Genomic DNA, 23,721 nt, shown 5'->3' on the forward strand with positions numbered 1-23,721 from the left:
TTAAACAAAACCTTCTGAAAATGAATAATAGATCTTAATTTTAATCTGTACTAGATAGCTGAAAGACTTTATCTCTTGGCCACATTGGACTACTGCTTAAAGTTTGTTAAATTCTCTATATAGTCTCATAATAACGTCATAGTTTCTGGGTATTTTTTTTTTTTTTAATTTTTAAAGAAAAAGTGCATAGAATGAGCATCTTCAAGAACTCTTGTACATCCCTTTGATCATCTGGCAGGCAATACAGTCCTCGAATTCAGGCTTCCTTTCTGGTTTTATTACTATTAAATAGACAGTTTCATATAAATGGAAACATTTTCCCTCAAAACACTAGTTCAGAACATATTCCTTATATTAAGGATTATGTAACCACATCTTTTGTAAATTCCTTGTGTGTAACTTTCCTGTTGGTATGTAATTTCTTTTCATTTAATTTTATTATCTGCTGGTTTTGGGGCCAATAGATTTGTGAATATTCTCTGGATGTGTCCATGTATAGGTGTATATATATAGATAAATATATATATATAAATATATTTTCCAGCTAATACCTCAAATGTGTGATTGTTTAATATATACCACACTATATTTGCACAGTGCAGGGCTTCCATTAGCAGTGGATTTTCTTATTTCTAAATTTGAAAATCAGTCCATAGAATTTCATTGGTGCGAGTTCTTTTTATTGATCTTTTCCATATTTTAACAGAGATTCCTACTATAAGGCCCATACTTCAAATATAATTGTATTTTCTATAGCAGTCTGGAAATATGTAAGGGGTAAGAAGTGTTTTTTGCAATGTTTTAGTAAGTTTTCATTAAAAATTGGGATTATTGATTGCGAAACTGTCTGGTAATGCATAACAGATGACATCTGGCATGAATGTGAATGTCTCATTCACTTCAGTACAGGAGTTGGGAGATTCTAATCTGATATTCTACTTTGCCATTTAATAGTACCACTAAAATAATAGATTTTTCAGTGACATTGGAGTATTTTAAGCATCGATTTTAAAATGAATTGTTTTGGATTCTGGATGGATGACTGTATCAGTGAAAAGAAAGAAACTCACACATAAATGGTATTTTTGTAATTTATTTGTATTAAGAAATGCTTCTTACCTTTTTTGTTTTTTTCAGTTTTTGGATTGCTACATAAGACTTTTCTTTCCATATAAAGCTTAGATCATGTGTTTTTTTAAAAGCTGCAGGTAATTTTCAAGGTGTGATGGAATTTTAATGGAAGCCTTGTATAAGTTAAATGAAGTGAAATTGGTAAAGATCTTATTTGTCTATAGTGCATTCAAAATTATACAGTTAGATTTAAAAATGAAATGTCTGAGTTGTAAAATATTTAATGTTGTATCAGACTTACATAAAATGAAATTTTCTGTGTGAGAACTCTGTTAAAGAAAATACATTTGATTTTTAATGAATGTTCTGCTGAATGATTTATGATGAATTTTTGTCTTTCAGTCTTTGCAGTTTATCTCAATATATGAATAAAAAGGTCTGTTCTCACTGTAAAGGATTTGTTCTTATGTTTTATATTCTTACTATGACTTTTCTTTCATTCATTCAACCAACCAACAAACGTATGCATATTTGCTATGACCTGGGAAGTAATGTGGAAATTAATCACTGAACAAGACCAAAATCTTCATGAAGTTTACATCTAGCAAGGGAAATAAATGTCAAGTAAATAACTACTTATGATAAATGCTATAAAGAAAATTACAAGGTACAATGAAAGCATGTATCTAGAAAACTTTGGGAGGTTAGGGAAGTTTTCTCTGAGAAAGTGAGTTTAAGCTGAAACCCATAAGATAAGATAAGTCAGAGTGAGGTGAATGCTGGATAAGTATTTCAGGCAGAGTGTGCTAAGTAGATAAGGTCATAGAAACTTTACAGAAGTGAAAACAAACTTGTAAGATTATGACCTAGGGACCGAGACCAGGTTAGAGAATTAAGGGCCAAATCCCATGAGGCTATATATATATATATATATATAGATAGATCTATAGATATATCTATCTATATATATATATATATATATACACACACACACACACACACACACACATACATATATATATATATAGTTCATCTAAATTTAGTTCATCTAAATTTGAGGTTATGTCAGGCAGGAAAGATGGCAGGGGTGTGTAAGATGTTGACAAGTGAGTAATTTCACTATTAGATGTAAGCCAGAGATCAAGGGAATTAGTGATTTCTGAAGTGACTGGTGTGTGACAACAATGGGTGAGAGTACAGTAGAGAAAGTTATTGTATAGATCTTAAATTGTATTTTCCATGGGCTAAATTCCAAGCCACAGGCAGAATCAAAATTTATAAGACATTTTACAACTCAGCCAGTGTAAGTTATAAAATTTTTATTTTTGTATGTTGGAGAATCAGCAAGCCTCTCCTTCCCATTTGAGTTTGCATACCAGCTAGAATTTTTACACAGACAGTGGAACCAACCTAAATTCAGATGATTGTTTATTTTTTGATAGGAAACCAAAATTTTTTTAAAAAGTGAGAATTAAAAAATTTTTTTAAAGCTGTATTCAACAGCTGAGAGAAATTTAAGCTCAAGAGAAGCAAAAACAAAGGCTCTGATATAACAAAGTCAGAGCATGTGTATATTTGTTAACTATATAATGTACTATTATGCAAAATAGCAAATTTGTATAATGAGATAAAAATTTTATGTGCATAGGCATGCATACAATGTCTGTTTCTTTCTGAACCTCAGCAATCATCTGTTACATCCCACTTTGGAGAACTGGCATATCGTGCTGATAATCTTTTAGGTCAGTAAATATTTCCCTTAGTCCTGGACCAACAGCAGTGTTATTGATGGGTAAATGCAAACACATCAGTCTGAGTACATAAGGAGCTCTACTGACGTGCCATAATTTAGAAACCACCATGCTTGGAAATTAAAAATCTTACTAGATTTTTCAATTGGCAGACGTTAGTGATGGTATTTGGTATCTGAAGATCTTGGAAAGCTGTGCTCTCCCTTTTTGCCACTCAAGAGGAAGAAAAAAATCAGCAATGTTTTCCAGGTCAACTACTATGTAATAATGTTATTAAGATGGATAATTTTGTTAAAATGAAAAGTAATGCTTCCAGAAATTAGAAGTCTTGGTAGAGTTCATATTTTTATTTGACTCCAAACTTAGGGGCAAATGAAGGGGAGAAACAGTGGGGAAATGAGAAATGAGTTTTAGTCAGGGTCAAGACTAATGACTTCTCGTAATGACTTTCATTCTGCAAATGTTGAATGCATACCTACAGAGTGCAAGAAACAAGCATTGTAAGAAACTGAAAAAAAAATTGAAACCATGACCCCTCCTAGACTTTATGGTCTCATTGGATAAGCAAATTAAAGCTATGATACATAATTATGCACAAATAAGTATCAGTTGTTCTTGGTAATATATAGGAACATTCAAGAGAATATGATGGATGAGAAGGTGTTATAAGGAAACAAGATTTAAATAGCTAAGGTAGAAAATAAAGGGGTTTAGAACACGTCACCCTGAAATATGCCACAGCAAATGCATGAAAGGCTCTCTGACCTCCCACCTTCACTTAAAGGCTTGTCATAAAACTTCCCATGGGAAATGTGCCCTCCTTCTACCAGGAAGAGAAGAACATTCTTATCACCAGAGATGGGACTGACACTGATATGGACCTATATAAACAAACCTACTAAAATAACCCTTATCTTCCACTAGTTTATTCCATGTTTAATAGTCACTGTCATACAATTTACTGCTCTTAGCCTAAGCCCCTTGTTTTGTCTCATCCTCACAAGTTTATTGTTCTTTGTGTAAAATGGCATATCAATTTTTGGGCCTAACCAAGTTTTGGAACTTCCATTTTTCTTCTGAAGACTCTCATGTACATGTAAAAGTAGTAAATGCATTTCTATGTTTTGCTCCTGTCAATCTGTCTGTCAATTTCACTGTTAGCCCAGCCACAAAATCTAATAAGGTATAAGGAAGTTTTTCCTCTCCTACAGGAGAAATAAACATTTCAGATTTAGGAATTTCCACAACTGCCTGGGATAATAGCCATTTTGATGGAAGGGTGAGATAATCAATTTGGCTGAAAAATAGGATTCACATTAGATTGCATTTACAAGTAAAATGATTAAAGACTATCAACTATTGTCTGCAGTGGTATGTAACTAAAGATTTGTTTGGTCAGCAATAATGTACATTGTTTTAGAAACGTTTAACTGGGCTTCCTTAAATGGCTACTGATACAAGTCTTGCTGAATAAGGGTTGAATGAAGAGCTGAAAAAATATAAATGTAAAAAATCATTGTTAAGTGAGAAAAGGACATGAGAAAGGAAAGAGAAAACATGATACCTGACAGAATCATGGAACCAACAAGGACATAGATCAGGAAACAGGTTTACTGGAGTTTTTAGTACCTTTGGGTTAGAACTGACAGAAGTATGTAGAAATATCCAATATCCAACCAGCAGCTGAAAATATGAACCTCGAACTCAGAGGAAAGGTGCAGATTTAGGAATCACATTCTCAGGATACTGTGGAAAGAAAAACAGCAGAAGAATTGAAGACAAGCTTTAAGATTAAGGAGATTGGGTGAGAAACTAAAATAAGTGCGGTGTTCCAGAGGCTAAGAAATCAACGGAAAAGGAAGTGGTCTTAAATGATGTCAGTTGCTATGGAACTGTCAAGTTCTCTTATAATGACAAGGAGATCATTTTTAACAGCTAGGTGCTTTGTAACTTACCATTTCATCCTCCTAAGGGTAACTAGCAAATTAGTATCTTTCCACCATACCTTGGTCTATAGCTGGTTCCTTTTGCACTTCTATCTTCAGGGATCCCTTGGATTTCAAGGAGCTCAAATCAGTCAATCCATCAACCCTAAATTTTCACTGGAAGGGTTGACGCTGATGCTGAAGCTCCAATACTTTGGCCACCTGATGCGAAGGTGACATTAGAAAAGACTTGATGCTGGGAAAGACTGAAGGCAGAAGGAGAAGGGGACGACAGATGAGATGGTTGGATGGCATCACAGACTCGATGGACAGGAGTTTGAGCAAGTTCTGGGAATTGGTGAAGGACAGGGAAGCCTGGCGTGCTGAAGTCCATGGGGTCGCAAAGACTCGGACAGGACTAAGCAACTGAACTGAACTTGATGACCTGTGGAAAAGAAGTTCCCCTAGAACTCATTTTCCTACCACTTACTGTAGGTTTTCCTTCAATGTGCAAACAAGCAATGCACCAAAAAAAAAAATTATAGACAGTCCTTAAAAGTACGGTCGTCTAAACAAAGAGCCAATGAAAGAAAGTTGCTCCATGTCTGCATATGTAAAAGCTTGATGTACACACAAAGGAGATCTCCAGAAAGCTCAAGGATCCTTGATTCAATCCAGACAAGTCACAGTACGAGGGTAGCTCCCACGGGAAGCGAAAGGATTATTAAATTGCTATCAGAGACCGACGGACCTGGGGCTTGCTCTTCAGTATGTAACACCACCCCCTTTAAATTTATTCATCTACAAGAAGAGGTTTTAAGATAACGGACCCTAAGAAAAAAATAATGAAATTTATGCACCCTCCCCAAACAAATACGTTTTCTTGCTTGCGTTTTCTGGGAAATCTTCAGGGTTCCGCGTTCTCAAAGCAAAGCAAGCTCTACTCAAGTGCAGAGGTCTGGGACAGCCGGAACTCCGCACGGCCGCAAAAAGCACCCGCGTTGAGTGGGCCGGGGCTTATCGCGCAAATGCGCGCTCCCTTGTCGAAGTACCGCCCCGGAAATCCCGAGTCACCCAGCGTCGGAGTCTTGGGAAGTGCTTCCGGGAGCACAGAAGAGGTCACAAATCATGTGACTGCGGCTTTTAGAGGAACCTGTCCGAGAAGTTGTCCCTGAAGTGGCAGTTCAGAGAACCAGGCAACCCAGAAAGCCAGGTAACTGCAGCCACTTTGCCCGGTGGCTTAGGCCGCAAGTGGCCCGGGCGGTGAGACGGAAGAGAAGACGCCGCTTTCGCCTCCCGGTTGGGCTTGGATCTTGGGGGTTAGTGAGCTGTCAGGCATCTCGGTTACCCGCCTGAGTATTTGGGAACTCCGACGCTAATCAGCCTCCTTGGCTGGAGCCCTGGAACCGTGGATCCTTGCCTGACCCAGCGGAGAACTGACACTGCTTATTAGGTTGGGGGTGGGAGGGAGAGGAAGTCTTGAGGGGAGAGTCACCCGGAGTTTCTCTTTCAGGCGTGGAGACTGATCCTGCGGGAGGAAAGGGTTCATCATGGCGGATGTGAGTTAACACCCCCACATAAGAGGAAGGAGAGAGTGGAGAGTAGGTTGAGACTGCTGGGTGGGGAGAGAGAGCGCTTCCCAAATACAAATTTGTTTCGTTTTACCGCTTCCCTCCAATTGCTTTGTCTAGGATCTAAAGTCAGAGACTAATACGAGTAATTTTCGGGGCCCTGAGTTTCTGCTTGGAATGGGGGTAGAAGACACTAAAGGTGCCTGAGGTTGAGACAATTTTATTTTTCCCACACCCCAGTTCTGCGGGCATAAGACAGGTTCTTCATATTTACCCATTCAGTTTGTAAATGGTGGTTTGCTGCTCTGAATCTTTTTCCAGTTATGTCTCTTTGGGTTCACTGTAGCAATTTCAGATGATTTATAACCATTGCCTTTTTAACACAGCAATATAATTAAAATTCTAAATTTAGGAAACTTTATTGTACTAGTTTCTGGAAACAACAGGGAATTAATATTATTAATGTTTATATTTGTTTATATTTTACATACTGTTATTTTGCTTATATTGGAGAAGGAAATGGCAACCCGCTCCAGTACTCTTGCCTGGAAAATTGCATGGATGGGGGAACCTGGTAGGCTACAGTCCATGGGATCACAAAGAGTCGGACATGACTGAGCGACTTCACTTTCTTTCTGTAATTCCTTTTGGAGAAAGAAATGGAAAGCCACTCCAGTGTTCTTGCCTGGAGAATCCCATGGACAGAGGGACCTGGTGGGCTGCAGTCTATGGGGTTGCAAAGAGTTGGACACGACTAAGCAACTAACACACACACATTTTGCTTATATACATGCTAAATATTCTTTGGAACGTTGAACAGATACTCATTTAATTATTACAATAACTTTCATGAGATATGCACTGTTATTATTATCACTGTGTTTATAGATGAAGATGCTAAGTCACAGAAAGATCCAGTAACTTCCTCAGATTACACAGCTAGTTTGTTGCTGAGTCAGGATACCAACCCAGGCAGACTCCAGAATCCATGCTTTTAACTACACTAAATGATTATTCAACAATATGAATCTGATTTTTCTTTTAGGTTGCAGGATTATGTGTTTCAACATTTAGCAACTTTTTATGTCTTTATCACTCCATTTTTGGGGGTCTTCCAGTATATTTTTGAGGCCTCATTCTCTAGGCATAATCAAATCGCTGAATTCTTTTGAGCATCTCCCTTGAAAAGATTGTTCTTTAAGGGCTGTGGGAGAAATAAAGATAACTAAGGTATAATTTCTCTCCTTAAGGATTTTTAAAGGTTAAAAAAAAAGTACAGTAGGCAAGTGATCATAGATATGCATACATTATTGTGTGAAAATTCAGAGAAGAGAGGGATTACCTCAGTTTGTCTTTATCAGGGAAGCCTGTTTGGAGTATTTGGTGGTTGAGATTAGCTCTAATTGATGAGTAGCATTTTTTTTTAAGATCCAGAGGGTATTAATATTAATAGTTAGAATGTAAGCATGAGCAAAATTAAAGATAGGAAACAGAAAGATGTGTGTTGCAGAGCTGTAAATAGCCCATTTCATCTGGGGCTGAGGAAATGTATGAGGGAGTGGTAGGAAGCAGGACTATAAAATGTGTTGTAGCCCATCCATATTGTAGAGAGCCTCAAATATCTACAGGATTTGTACATAATTCGGTAAACAGTGGAGAGCCATTCAAACATTGGTTCATGATCTTGGCTGCATGAAAAATCCTCTGGGGAGCATTTTCAATACAGGCATCAGAGTTCTTTTTATACTCTGCAAGTGTTGTCCGTAGCCAGGGTTGAGAGTCACTGCAATTGTCCATTTAGAGAAGGAGAATTATATGATTATTGGCTTTGTGTAGAAATGTGTGCGATAGAAGTGGTAGGCCATCATACCAATTGGGAGGCTGGTGTAAGTCATAAATATTAAAATGAACCTAAATTGTAATGTCATCCGAAAAGGAGAGGAGAACATCAGTTTAAAAATACTTGACTTCACAAGTGGTTTTTAAAGTGACACATGAGTTTAGGGTGATTATATTACCTTAAGTTTCAAAGCTAAGTAACAGGGAACAGTAATGCCATTAGTGGACGGAGGGAGAGATTGGGGAAATCCAGATTTTGGATGGAAAATGATGAGTTTTGTGATTTTGTGTTTAAGATGAGAGCAAAAGTAAGCTGGTGGTGATAGCATGGAATAAAATCAACATTCAGGTTTGGAGAGTAGTAGGAATTAGAGGGTCAAAACAAGATATATCTGATTTACCTATGTAGAACTCATGATTGCTACCTGGATTGTCAGTGAAATTCCCCAAATGAGAGTGTAATGAGACCAAGTAGTCTTCTAATTTTTTTAAAGTCATAATTATGTTCCATGCTGAATGCTTGACACACATTGTCATTGTCTTTAGTCATGTAAGAAAACTGAGTTTCATGAAGTTAGTTAACTTACCTTGGATCTTAAAGTGATGTTAAAAAAGTCTGTGGACGTGGATAAGTATTCATAATATATTCTCAAGTGAACTCAAAGTTAGCAACAAGATGTACAGTAGTATGAGAAGTGTGATCTAATATTATAGCTAATATGTATTTGTGTTTCCACTGATGGATATGCTAACCACTTGACATGAGTGTTTTCAATAAACTTTAGTAACAGTCTTATAATGTAGGTTCTTTAATTATGCTTACTCAGCAAATAATGAAACTGAGGCTTAGAGAAAAAGATTAGTTGTTGCAAGTTACACCACTCCTTAAAACATCAAAAGCAAAACGAGAAAGACAAAGCACAAGCAAGAATGGTTGTGAATGAATACTTAAGGTACCTGAGATGTGGCTAGGACAGTATCTAGAGAACCAGTACTGGGCATATTATTATAATATAATTTTTATACTCTCTTTCAGGATCTAAAACGATTCCTGTATAAAAAATTACCGAGGTAAAAAATTACTACTTTGTTACTAAATGAATTCTGCTTAACATGTTTTGTTTAGTATTTCGTTTCTGTTTATCTTAGACTAATCCTGTGTTCTGCTGTTATTTAGCACTTTCAAATAGCTAACATAATCGTAGGTAGCACAAGTGATACGGTTTGAGTTTGCAGATAAACAACATGATCCCCCAGGGAAGTTACATGCCTTGTCTCAAATTAAACAGCTGGTGAATGGTGAAGGGCTAGAACCCAGTTTTTGCCACTTTAGAGTTCTTTCATAGCAGTTTACTGGATTAAAAAACCTAGGAACTTGCCTTTATTTTTAATACTGCCTTTAAGACCTAATTGCTGCATCTACGTGGGGGTATACAGTATAGTGATGCACAATTTTTTGTAATGCAGGAGACTCAGCTTCAATCCCTGGGTCAGAAAGATCCTTTGGAGAAGGAAACGCCTACCCGCTCCATGGCTATAGCCCATGGAGTCACAGAAAGTTGGATACAACTTTGTGACTAACACTGCCACGTTTTGAGTAGGCAATATATTTATAAAGTTCAAGATGCAAAAGTTAATTGAAGGACACAGAGTGAGGAGCTTCTTATCCTTGTCCTCCAGCCACACGATTCCCGTCTCAGAGACACCCATTGTTACCGTCAGAGATACGCTATGCACCTGCAGATTAAGTTAATAGTAATACTCCTCATTCCTAAGCTAAAATATTAAGCTAATACTTCTCTTTCCTAAGCTAATAACAATCATCCCTTTATTTGGAGATGTAGTAGGAACAGCAAGCATTGCAGCTTGTAGATATTTTAAGATACAGGCATGCCTCAGAGAGGTTGTGGGTTTGGTTCCAGACCACTGCAATAAAGTGAATATTGAGATAAAGCAAGTCACAATTTTTTCTGTTTCCTGTTGCATACAAAAGTTACGTTTACACTCCACTGTAGTTTGTTAAGTGTGTAACAACATGATGTCTAAAAAAAACAATGTACATTGTTAGGTAAAAAATACCTTATTGCTAAAAAAGTGCTAACCATCATCTGAGCCTTTAATGAGTCTTAATGTTTTGCTGGTGGAGGATCTTGCCTCAGTATTGATGGCTGCTGACCAGTCTGGCAAGTGGTTGCTAAAGATTGGGTGACTGTGGCAATGTCTCCTGCATTAGCAGGCGGTTTCTTTACCACTGTACCATGTGGAAGCCCAGTATAAATGATGATGATTTGAATGTTTCCCCATTATAATTTTTAACATTTTGGGGCTCTAGGAATTCTCACTAATAATTTCATGTTTAAATTGCAGGGACAAATTATGTTATTCTCAGGGTGTACAGATGACAACATTGATATTAATTCATATTTTTGAATATTAATCATGTACCAGCCACCCTCCACTTTGCATGCATCATTGTATTAAACTTTATGGTAGCCAAAGGTTCAGCAGTAAAGAATCCGCCTGCAATGCAGGAGACCCTGGATCAGGAAGATCCCCTGGAGGAGGACATGGCAACCCACTCCAGTATTCCTGCCTGGAGAATCCCATGGACAGAGGAGCCTGGCGGGCTACAATCCATGGGATCACAGAGAGTTGAACAGGACTGAAACGACTTACACACACAGATGAGTACAAGTATCCCCGTTTTCATATTAACTGAGGCTTAGCGAGGTTTTGTAACTGATGCCAGGTAGCATAAACAGTAAACACCAGAGCCTGAACAGGAGCTCAGGTCTTTCTTACTTCAGAGCTGTGGTCTTGACCATTCTGTTTACTTCTTGTGTAGACGTGTTGAGGGGATTGCCCTGTGACCTCCCTTCTTTCTGTCCTCTTCTCTCGGCTTACAATGATCTCCCCACTCCACTTTTCTTATTACCATAATGTCTCAGCTGAGGAACCACTTCCTCCGGGAAGCCTTCCCTGACCCACCTATCTGAATCTACCCCTCCTTTTGTAAGCGCTCTCGTGGCCCCACACATCTCTTAATGGCAGTTCTCACAGTTGTAGTTTTACATTTGTGTGAGGTGATCTGAATGATAGCCACTCTTCCTTTTAGATTGTAAGTTGTGTGAAGGCAGCAACTGGATCTGTTTTTGCTTCTTATGGTGGAAGAGTTTTGCAAACGTTACAGGAGCTTATATCAGTGATTGAGTCCTCATGGTTTTTCAGAAATATACATGAGAATTATCATTGTGATTTTGAAGGTACATATTTTGAGACAATGTTTTATCGTATATTAACTTTTCCTTTCTAGTGTTGAGGGGCTCCATGCTATTGTTGTGTCAGATAGAGATGGAGTGCCTGTCATCAAAGGTAAAATGCCGCAATTACATGTCAGTGCCATGTTCGACTTCGAATAAAAATGTATTTCTATCTGAGTAATACAGAAAGCAAGCAAAAAATAACCCATTCAATACATTCAGGACATAGTCTTAGTTTGGAAGAAAATGTTTGATTTTGTGTGTTGAAGGATAGGTTGGAATCTTATTATATATCAACGATTTCATGATAGCATGAGTTTAAGTAAGGATTTATTGAAGGCCCAGTTTCCCATTAAAGACATTTTATGTATAACGTAAACGATTAGTAAATCTGAATGATGAGAATGAGCACATATACAGCTAGACATATTACACCCATGGACTCCCCCAGCATATATTTTTCATCAATATTGCTGGTGGTTTTAGGATAAACAGCCATACATTTGAATTAACATAAATTTATTGTTTTGTTTACTCTTTCTTGTTCTTCCTTATTGGAAATAAGATTTTGAAAAACTTTTAACTTCACAGTTACTTTAGTTAACCAGAATCTAGCAAGAATTTTTGCCTAAAGAAAAGTTGGTTAACCTAAAAAAAAAAAAGGAAAGAAAAGGTTTCTTTTTGCCTAAGGTTTAGCTTTTTTTTTTAAGTATATGTGATATGACAGAAAGGTTAAATAATGTCCTGCATATTTTGTTTATAATACATTCTCCACCTGGAGTTATCATATATGTCAGATAATTTCAGAGTTTAGAATTCAATCAAAGTTTAGAATTTAGCTAATGTAGTTCTTTCATTTTATTAATGAAAGTGGTCAGGTGCAAAGAGTACATTGTCAGCTGCAAGTTGCTCATGAGTCAGTGACGAGATAGTCATAGAACCCATCATCTTCTGATACGTGATCCAGTGTGCTTCCTAACCCAGCACAGAACATAGGTAGCCATGGGCAAATCACTTCCTTTTCTCAATTCTATAATGAGGACTTTGAACAAAGTAATCTCAGATTTTCAGTTCCAGTGTTCTTTTTGAGGATCTCTGTGTTAAAACCTTAAGCTCAGCACTTACGGTACAACCAACTCCATCTAGACCTTTCAGTGAGTGTAAAAAAACTTAAATCAGTGGCCAGGTGTACAAATATCATCGTCTACAAATGATGTTTCTGTGGGTTTTGTAAGAGCAAAGGTTTATGAAACTTTTTTTCAGTATTCTCACTTTGTTCATAGTTAACCAGAATGTTCAATTTATTAATTGTACTGATAATCCTAACCTGTTTTAAGTTAGATATTAAGAAAATAGAGATATTTAGTATTCATTTGAAATTTTTTGAAAAATTGTGAGAACCAGCATTTATTCCCTTAGTTGTGATCCCTCAACTTCTGATTGAATGGTTTTTCTCACCTAAACTGATGAGACCCAATTAGTATTATGAAGTTCAGTGTTGTGAAGCCTAACTCTTGTGCTTCTTTTTTTCTGTAAGTTTATGTTTTTGTCCAAAAAAGCAAATAACTACTGTAAATCTCTTCCCACTGTATATCCTGCATAATTTTTACTTAAATCACTTGTATTTCCAGTGGCCAATGATAATGCTCCAGAGCATGCTTTGAGACCTGGTTTCTTATCAACTTTTGCCCTTGCAACAGACCAAGGAAGCAAACTCGGACTTTCAAAAAATAAAAGTATCATCTGTTACTATAATACCTACCAGGTAAGTTCATAATTATCAAATGGTTTGCTGATGATTTCAACTATTATTATCTCTTCTTTGTAGAATAGTTTGTTTATATAATTCTAAATTTTGGTTTCCAAAGTGATGGAATTTTAACATCTTAACCTTCAAATTGGTTATGTTAAACTGTAGAGATTTTTTTTCACATTTTATTTCAGGAATTAATTAATATGAACAATTAGATTAAAAATTAAATAGTAAAATATATGTCATCCTGAAATGGGTAAGTCAGGTCACTGTTACTAATACCTCCAGTAGATGGTGCCCTGAGCTTATTTAACAACTGATTTCTCAAATGACACACTTGTCGTCGTCGTTGTTGTTGTTGTGACAGATACAGGATTTTCCTTGAAAGTCAAATGATAGTTATTTACATTTGTTATTGCTACTAATCCCATCTTTTGGCTTGAAATATATAAATATATAAAATAAATGAGGTTATTATTTGTGGGAGAGAAATTAGTTGCTACAGATCTCTTGATCTCCAGCTGCATTTTCTTTAGAATAAATCAGTAACTTCTTCACAGTAGTAAAGAATCTGCCTGCCAATGCAGGAGACACAAGACACTGTTTCAGTTCCTGGGTCGGGAAGATCCCCTGGAGTAGGACGTGGCAGCTTACTCCAGTATTGAGCAACTGAGCACACACGCTGCTTTCTACAGAGCAGTGTTTCCCAGGGTATAAGTCATGCACTACCAATGAAACATGTATGGTATTTTTTATTTTAAAAGTTGTATATTTTAGTGTCTATTAGGCAGAAGATAACCAGCTCATCTGACCTTTAATTTAGTCAGTAAAGGTTAGGTTGAAACTAAACTTTTTAAAAAGATGGCTGATTTAAAGTTAACTTAAATGTAAGTTAATTTAAATTATAGTGGTACAGAGGAGGCAAAAGATTGAGACTTTATAACCACTTGAATGACTGAGAAAAAATGCCTTTAGCTCCTTAATTATCAAATATTTATTGAGCCCCTACTATGTCATTGACACTTTGCAGGGCTTTAGAATATAAAAAAGATGAGGAAGATGCAGCCCCACCTTAGAAACTTTCCAGACTAAGTGGTATTAATGTCTCTAAGAAATAATTAGTAAGTCTGTTTTACGGAAATACTTATTTTCAACTCTTTCACCTTTCATGACATAATACCATGATGTCAAGCTAGTATCTTACACATTTAAAGTTTTTAGAAAGATTAAGATACTTGATTTGAATTATACCGCCTTTTCACTACATAACAGTATACTTTAGATCTTGTTCTCTTTTTAGGTGGTTCAATTCAATCGTTTACCTTTGGTAGTGAGTTTCATAGCCAGCAGCAATGCTAATACAGGTATGTTTTAATCACCTTAAATACAGCTTTTAATCTTTATAATACCAGATCTGAATAGTCTAATATGATAACACAGATTTAGAGTAAGAAAACCTTAATGCATGGCCCAGTGCTACCATCTATTCCTTGTTTTCTGGAAATATAACTTCTCTGAATTGTTTATATATATATATATATATGTATATCTGTATAATGGAGCTAAGAACTGCTTTCTTGATCTTGTGCTATTATTTTTTAGTTCAGATGAGATGACGTATAGATAAATATCATTTAAGATAGAACGGAAAATTAAATGTTATTTTCACCTCTTTAATACAGTATCTTGCTCATATTACAACAGTTTCAGAAAGCAAAAAAAAAAAAAAAACAGTAGAGAAAATAACCAAACAAAACATAAAAACGATCACAGATAAATTCAGGACCAATCTATAAAATCTTGAACAATAGTGGGCAAGGTAAATGTGTTTGGGAATTTAAAGAGTGTGACTAGGATGAATATACTCAGTTCTTTTTCACAGTGGAAGAATTTGAGGACAAACACTTGGAAGCTGTACTTTCTAGAGAGCATTGTAAGATCTCATTATATCCAGGGGTCTTCACTGGCTATCTTTGTGTAAAATCATAACAGTATTCAGTATTCAGTTGAATTACAATTTTTTTTTTTTTACTCTGTTTTAGTTTAAGTGGAATTTTTTAAAGGTCTATCTCCAGATTTCACCAATGTTAGAACTGCTTTACTTTCCTTTTCTGTTTTTTTATTTGCAAGATATTTGAGCCAGTTTTGTTTCCAGCTGTCACTGAAGCCTGTATTTAGATTGCTTATGTTTAAAATGTGGGGTTTAGATTGAATGAACTGTTGGGTGTCTTTCATTTCTAAATGCTTTCAAGCCGTAAAATACTGTGTGTGAAAACTCTTTGTAAATGTATAGGATAGTAGTGGTGTCGGTATTTTAAATATGTTAAACCTCAGTTGTGGTAAATCACTATCATACTATAAAATCATCAGTTATTATAAATTATGATAATCTCCAGAATTGTATTCTAGTACATAGAACATTTCCTTATGAATCCCAGGTGCTTTGAATGCTGTGTGAGACAGGAAGATCTTTAGTTGAGCGAAAAACAAGCAGTGTTTAAGATTATATAGCCTTCTACCCTAGGAAACTAACAAGCTGGATGTGCTGATTTCTAGATTAGCTTGCTGCTTTCGGTGTGTATTTTATAGTCCTATGAGGAGGCATCTTTAAAATATTTTTGCCTTTGAAATATGCATTTGTGCCTTAGCTTTACTGAATTTATATAATAAGTATCTAATTTTTCCTTTGCTATCTACCTATCTTTTAATAAAGTTCATTAAAATTGGCTCAGGAAAAAAGTCTTTTTTTTTTTTTCCTTTAGTAAAAATCATGTGTATTATTCCTGAATTGGTGCAAATTTTGAAATAATGAGGTATAAATGAATTGAAGTTTTTCATAAAACTCCAGCAAAATTATAGCACATATATAATTTATTTTGCATCTTCTAATGCATATCAATGGTTTTATTTACTTACATTAATAATAGATGATGAAAGTAAACTTCATAAGTGTGGGTTTTCAATTATTTTGTTCAGAATTACAGTATTTTGTTTTAAGTGTAGTTATGGAGAATGAACTATGTCTCATTTACTTTTTAGTATACAAATTTTGATAAGCATTTTTCTAATGTTCAAATTTCTTAATCTCTTTGCTTTAGGACTAATTGTCAGCCTGGAAAAGGAACTTGCTCCATTATTTGAAGAATTGAGACAAGTTGTGGAAGTTTCCTAATCTGGAGTTTTCTTCATCATATCATACACAATATCAATCCAGCAATCTTTAGGCCACAGTGACACTTGTATCCATGTACTCAAGGACCCCCTTTTTCCACTTTACTCTAGAAAAAGAGCCTTACAGATAGAATTTATGGACAGGTTGATGGTTATCTTTTTTTGTGTAGGGCTGTTTCTTATTTAGTGAGATCTGGGGATACCACAGAAATGGTTCACTCTATATCGCAGCTCCTGTGGAGTTAGTCCAACCAAATATGTGTGAGATCCTATTTGGTGGCTCAGAATCAAAATGATACTTTGATCCCCTTGAGCCATGAAGTGCTCCCTTTTATACCATGTGCCAGGCCTGCAGAATAGGGCAGACTCTTTTTATTGTGAATAGTGAGGACATATTTTTCTTCATATTATTTTCTTTGCATTGAGTGTGAGAAAGATAAAAGTGGCTTAGGAAAAGTGAATGAAACCAGTACAATCACTAACTTTCATTTGTATATATTGTTGTGCACTGTAGGTGAGTCTTACTAATGAATTTGTTTCTTCTTAGAGGGTGCTGCTCTTTGATGGAAATGAAGATGATAGCTAATGGTTTTTTCTTCCATTCTGCTTTCTATAACCAATCAGTGTTTTTTTAATGTTTGTTTATTCTTTGTAAAATTTAGGTGTGATTCATTATTGAATTCTGTTTCCAGTATTGGTATGTATGTACGCATGGTAGTATATCCCTTTTTTCATACATGAGGATAAATAGTATTTTTAAAAGTACAGTTTGAACACTATATAGCTTTCCTCCCCCTCCCCAGACTGTTTTCAAATGTTTAAACTCTGTAATTTAATTCACTCTTGCAACCACATAAATAAGTGTTTCTTGTCTAGTTTGGAGACTGTTTTACCTTAAATAAGTTGTCAGTTGGAAAATAAACCTCATCCAGGAGCCTAATGTAATCTCTGTGTAATTGGTCTCACAGTTCTAGCATGTGGCTTTTCATGTTTAGGAACGCAGTCTATCATTCAAGGTTTTAATTTCCTCCTGGGTTCTTTGACAGTCAGAGTTCATCACTGGTACCTGGCATTGAGTAGCAAATGTGTGCTGTTCACTAGAAGTACCACATTGCAGAATTCTAAGGCACACAAGTGTATGTCATATTTCTGTGCTCCAAGGATGCATTTTATGTGCCATAAGACTGAGTGCAGTCCCTTAAGTTGTGTGGTGAGATTGGCTAGGCACTGGGCCTGCCTCCTTCCTTCTTCCTCCCTCCTTCCCTTCTTCCCTCCCACTCTCCTCCCATCCCCTACAAATAAGAGACTAAATCGTGGTACCTATCGTTAAAGAATGTACAGCTCAGTAAACAAAACAGGCATAGGAAGTGTTGCGATGAAGCTGTGCACAGGATGCTATAGAAAACACAAGATGAGGCATTAAAATTTAGCAAGGACAATAGTCTTTACAAAGAAATTAGGACAAGAGAAATGTTTCACCTGCAGCAAGCTATAAATAGTTAGTTGTTACAACCTAATGAGGCATTAGACACATTGATAAAAATCTAGAATCCCCATTATCCCAATTTTTATTTAATTGTGCCCAGGAAGTTTTTGCCAGTGCAGTGATGCATGAAACAAGAAAGTCTTTTATAAATGAGGTGACCAAGATTGTGATTTTATTTCTCTATATATTATATATTTTATACACACACACATACACACAATGTGCATACATACACACACCCCAGGAAAGAGAACTAATAAATGGAGATACTTAGGGGCTTCCCTGGTGGCTCAGTGGTTAAAGCGTCTGCCTGGAATGCGGGAGACCCGGGTTCGATCCCTGGGTTGGGAAGATCCCCTGGAGAAGGAAATGGCAACCCACTCTAGTATTCTTGCCTGGAGAATCCCATGGAGGGAGGAGGCCATGGGGTCGAAAAGAGTCTGACACGACTGAGCGATTTCACTTCACTAACCTTTGCATAGTGAATAGTACTACTTTTAAAATTTCCATTTTAAGAGGTATAATAGATTCTATAATTATTCTATAGTTCATTGGAAAGGTAAAACTTAAGGAATTTTTGAAAAGATAATATAGAACTAGATTATTTTTAAAGATAGTACAAACCTACATCAGATGTATGACTAGACAGATCAGTAGAACAGAATAACCCAGAAACAGACTTTAGTACACACATATAAGACATAAAAAATTGTAACAATGACATCATAAGTCAATGGGGAAAGATTCAAAAAGCACATTTTTTAATTCCCCACTGTTGGAAATGTGAATTGTTATACCCTTTTAAGTAGCACAATTTGGCAATCTATACCAAGATCAAATGTGCATAATCTTTGACACATTGTATTAAGATTCTCCAAAGAAACAGAACCCACAGGCACAAATGTGTAATTTGGGCACCCAATGACTGGTGAAGTTGACACAAAAGCCCCCAATTCCACTTCTAGATATTTATGTTGCCAGTCCATAGGGACGTGTGAAAAGTGTATAGTACAAGTGTATTCACTGCAATTTAGTAACATTAAAGGATTAGAAACAGCTGAAGTATCAGGCACAAATGTTTAATTTGGGCACCCAATGACTGGTGAAGTTGACACAAAAGCCCCCAATTCCACTTCTAGATATTTATGTTGCCAGTCCATAGGGACGTGTGAAAAGTGTATAGTACAAGTGTATTCATTGCAGTTTAGTAACATTAAAGGATTAGAAACAGCTGAAGTATCTATCAGATAAGGTGACTTTTTTAAACGTCAGTTTATACCTGCTGTTCTTGGTGTAATCGTTAGTGCTCCTTTCAAGTGTCCCACTTTAGATAAATTATATGTTCACTCTAATATAGAGGATTGGTTAGAGAAATTTCTACATTGGCTCAATGGAAAAAAAAGAAGACATTAGGTACTGAGGTGGAATGATCTCCAAAACATAATGTTCAATGAAAAATAGTGTTCGGTGAAACTGCAATGCTGCAATTTATGTATAGGAAGAAAAAATACGTGTGCATGTTGATACTTGCTTGTATTGATATGATGGTGTCCGTGGAGATACACAGAATGGGGTGTCATTGATAACCTCCATGAAGTGGAACTGGATACTTGGGGAACAGAGATCCTAGGAATGACCCTTTTCACTGTAAACTTTATTGCACTTCTTAAATTTTTAACTATTCAAAAATAATAAAATATTTTAGCAAACAATAAAATATAAAATGATGAGGTATTTGGGAAAAGAAGTTGTATCACTCAGGGTTCACCGAAGAAACAACCAGTCGGATATATATGAACTAGATTAAATTCAAGGAACTGGTTACCTGATTTTGGAAATTGGCAAACCTCAAATCTGTAGGGCAGGCAAGAAAGCTGGAAAATCTCAGGCAGGAGCTGAGCCCGCCATCTGTTTCTTCTCTGTGGAAACCCCAGGTTTGCTCTTCAGGTCTTTCAAGGGCTTGAATGAGGCCCACACGTGTTACGGAGGATAACCTCTTTTATATAAATTCAAGGGGCTGTAGATGTTATTAAGCACATTATAGCAACATCAAGATGAATTCTTCCTCAAGAAGGCTCTGGTATGTTTTACTTGGCAGTCCACTAGCCAGAGCTACTTGAGATGTAGTCCACAGACTGGGCTGTTCTCTTAGTACATGACAAATTACAGAAGTTGAGAGTTCAGGGTATAAAAGAACAGCAGGTATACTACATCTATTGAATTTTAAAAAATATTTTATCTATTTATTTGGCTGCACTGGGTCTTAGGTGTGGCCCACAGAATCTTCCATCTTAGTTGCAGCATGTAGGATGTAGTTGCCTGATCAAGGATTAAACTTGGGCCGCCTGCATTGGGAGCTCAGGGTCTTAGCCACCGGACCATCAGGGACGTCCCAAGTCTATTGAATTTTAAAAAATGGATTGTGATAGTTGTATTTGTTTCTTCAGTTTTCTAGTAACTAGATTTTACAAAATCCCAGTGATCATAAATATCAAAAAAGAAAAAAAAATCTGCCCTTTTCCACAGATAATTTAAGAAACTCCTGAATCCATGGTAAGCAGTGTGTAAGGCTGCATGTGGCTGGAAAGATGGGCAGAAATTCAGGTTTGCTGCAGTTGACCTGAAGTAGCAGTAGAGGAGGGGAGCAGAATTTACATTCACCCTGTAGTAATTCTCTTGCTCTTTCCTGAAACCGACAGTGTGACTCCCTAAGCTGCACTCCCAGCGTGAGAGAGAGGAGAGGATCAAAGAGCCCACTTGTGGGTGCCGCCTGGCTGGATGAGAGGGCTCTGAGCACTGAGCATTCTGCCCAGCGGCCCTGGAATAAGGGCAGGTTTCTCTGGAGGCAGTTACAGCCATTCCCATTGTTGAGCGGGGCTCCCCTCATCCAGAGGCAACAGTGCTTCTGTGGGGCAAGATTTTCCCTGGAGGAATTTTGAGAACAACTGCTGATACTTCGGCAGGGTCTTGAGGTACTTCCTTTACAATGAGCACGTACTGTTAGTGACAGCTTGACACGGACCGCTATTATCTCAAACAACCCCACTTGCCTGCCATTGGCACGAAATATCCTTTGTTCGAGGCCCTTTTCCTGATCTCCCTCAGGAGGCGAAATCACGACCACTTTCCAGGGCTGTTGAGAGCAGGTAAACATCTGGGTTATTACTAATTACATAGTATGTGTTAGACTGCCCTTTTCATGTCAAAAGCCTCCCAAAGAATGATTTCCTCCATGCTGAATCCTAAAGGAAATCAATCCTGAATTTTCATTGGAAGGACTGATGCTAAAGCTAAAGCTCTAATACTTTGAACACCTGATACAAAGAGCTGACTCACTGGAAAAGACCCTGATGCTGGGAAAGATAGAGGGCAGGAGGAGAAGGGGATGACAGAGGATGAGATGGTTGGATGGCATCACCAGCTCAATGGACAGGAGTTTGAGCAAGCTCCTGAAGGACAAGGAAGCCTGGCGTGCTGCAGTCCATGGGGTCACAAAGAGTCAGACGTGACTTAGTGACTGAACAACAGTCCTGCTAAAGCACACCCCATCATCTAGCGCTGCCTCACTTTCAGCATTTATCGTGTTTACTTTTATGCGTTATTATGCATGTATTTCTTATCTTGCCTATATTCAACTAAAAACTCCTTGAGGACGGGGACTATTCAACTCTGAATCCTTCAATCCTTAGTAACTTGTAGTCTAACCAAAGTGGATTCTTCATTGCTATTTATGGTATTAATAAATTGTATTTTTTTAATTAGATACTAAAAACACTTTAATAGCAAAATATTACAGACAGCAAAATCATGCTCTTTTTGATACAACCAAAGGATATAAATAACATATTTTACAAAAAATAGAAACAATGCTACCTACACAAACACTTCTGGATCTAAAACAAAACATGAAACTACATCTCAGTGAACATTTATGTCTAACTTCTTACTTTGCAAACTTGACACAATACATTTTAACTTGACATTTGCTTTATCTCATATGATACAAACATTACAAAATACATTAAAAACCTTGTTGAAATGTAATTTTTGAGAGATGTTCAAATAACAGAAGAAATGTATTCAATAACAAAGTTGCCCTTTGGACTGTAAGAGCAGTGTCATAGCTTTGCCCTACAACATCTTTATTTGGTTTCTTCCTACACTTTAATCGCCCTTCAAACTTCAGCCTATTAAAGCATTATTAATAAAGATTCTAGAAGGAGTTAGAATCTACTTAGGAGCTCTGGATGATGGTATCTTATCTCCCAATTTCAACCCCCTTATTCTGGCTTGAAAATGCTGTGTAACACATCATTACACTCCGCATGTGGGTTAGTGTTGCTCCCTCAGTAGGCAAAAGAAGTTGCTCTTGAATAAGGTGTAGGATGCTCCTGGCAGTGCGGGATACATCTTACTTCTCTTGGGCCAGTACCTACTGCTCACTTTTTGGAAGGCACTGTTAAAACACACTCTCCTTGAGAAAGGCTGTTTGAGAAGTGTGGGATGAAGAACTTAGTGCTTACAAGTCCTCTCTTACTGTTACAGTAATAATTGTCATGATTATTATATTTAAACTAGAAACTACCTATACTTTCTCACTCTTCCTCTATTTGTTTTCTCATTCTTTATAAGAATGAGAATAATATAAGAATATTAATAATATAAGAATTCTATATTTCCCCCAAAATGACTAAAAGAGATGATTTTTTAATATTGTACCTCCTGTTATCTTTATCATTCTGCCTCATAGCCCATAGGAGATTTAGTTCTCACGGGTTTCTCATTAGAAGGAAAACAGGACCCATTAGATATCTGAGCTGTTTACAAAGAGAAAATAAATATTAAAAATATTTTCCATTTTTGTTTTGGAAATAGCTTTGTTTTTTGTATAAATGAGGGAAAAAATTAAAAACAAAAATACTGCCCTCCCACCAATCTTGGACGTTTTCTATCCCAATATACTTTCTGAAGAAGCAGTCTTACGCTTCAGGCTACATAAATAGCCATTTCCTTCCTGGTTAAACACACAGTCTGGGACTCAGATGAGCTGACTATGATGCAGGGTGGGACTCCGGGTAACCAGTCAACCAGCTTGGGGACAACAATGAGGGAATACAGAACCATCTCCTACTGCATGTTCTAAGAGCCAGCATGCCTGGTTGCAGTGGTCTGTCCATTCCTGTCAGAACGAGGACGCTTCGGTAGTCTCAGGGAGATGGCAGGATCCTGAAGGGCAGCAGTTTTCCCTGAGTCAGCAAATATGGTGTCTTCTGGACGGTCCAAATCTGCCTCTGCTTTTGATTTGTTTCTACAGAAAAGCCCTCAGTCAGTTCTCATGTGAAATGTGCCGAGGACCCCAGCATTGGGAGCATTCCACCCTGCTCCTGCGTCAGGGTCTCCCTCACCGAGGGGGATCTGTCTACTGAAAGATGAACGACCGAGATCGGACTGTGCCATCCCCTTGATCGAGCTGTTTTCTTATTTGAGACTGTAAGAAAGCACACCCACCTGTATGGACTATTGAGCAACTTTAAGATAACAAACTTTGGCTTTTAACCAATATTAAATACAAAATGCTGACCGGTAAGAAAAGTATGCAACAACAAGTAATTATCATATCCCCACTTCCCCAATTTTACTCTTGTTTTCTGTTTTTTTCTCAGGAGAAATACTATAAAGTGGTTGCTAAAACATACACAAATTGGGAACCGGCCTAGCACTTTTAGTAATAGCAACACTAATGAATCAAAATGAAGATATAAATCTAAATGTATTCATATGGAAAAATGTTCATGATATATTGTTAAGTGAGCAGATGAAGAACACTACAGAATGATTAAAATTGGTTTTAAATGTTTATATGCAAAGGGAGAAATCTGAAATGTTCATTTGCT

General features: G+C 36.8%; 2 protein-coding genes and 1 non-coding gene across 4 annotated transcripts in view; 2 read left to right on the top strand and 1 right to left on the bottom strand.

Moving 5' to 3' along the window:
- Positions 1-5,852: 5,852 nt before the first annotated feature.
- LAMTOR3 (late endosomal/lysosomal adaptor, MAPK and MTOR activator 3) lies at positions 5,853-17,281 on the top strand. Its single transcript, XM_005910305.3, has 7 exons — positions 5,853-5,960; positions 6,261-6,306; positions 9,194-9,228; positions 11,471-11,529; positions 13,049-13,182; positions 14,471-14,534; positions 16,269-17,281. The coding sequence occupies exons 2-7, from the start codon at positions 6,298-6,300 to the stop codon at positions 16,340-16,342; spliced, it is 375 nt and encodes a 124-aa protein (XP_005910367.1). The 5' UTR covers positions 5,853-5,960; positions 6,261-6,297; the 3' UTR covers positions 16,343-17,281.
- An 825-nt stretch (positions 17,282-18,106) lies between these two features.
- On the top strand, positions 18,107-18,178 carry TRNAS-GGA (transfer RNA serine (anticodon GGA)). The gene has a single exon. It is a non-coding gene; the product is annotated as a tRNA-Ser (tRNA).
- Positions 18,179-20,637: 2,459 nt separating this feature from the next.
- The window catches only part of DAPP1 (dual adaptor of phosphotyrosine and 3-phosphoinositides 1), a 57,620-nt gene continuing 54,536 nt past the window's right edge, over positions 20,638-23,721 (bottom strand). The window contains exon 9 of one of the 2 annotated variants that reach the window (XM_070372102.1): positions 20,638-23,135. In XM_070372102.1, coding sequence (XP_070228203.1) covers positions 23,079-23,135 — 57 coding nt within the window. In that variant the 3' untranslated portion in view covers positions 20,638-23,078. Of the gene's footprint in view, positions 23,316-23,721 lie in introns of both variants that reach the window. The other variant, XM_005910304.2, reaches the window with a different exon arrangement.

Source organism: Bos mutus, chromosome 6 (assembly GCF_027580195.1).
Source record: "Bos mutus isolate GX-2022 chromosome 6, NWIPB_WYAK_1.1, whole genome shotgun sequence".
Lineage (NCBI taxonomy): Eukaryota > Metazoa > Chordata > Mammalia > Artiodactyla > Bovidae > Bos > Bos mutus.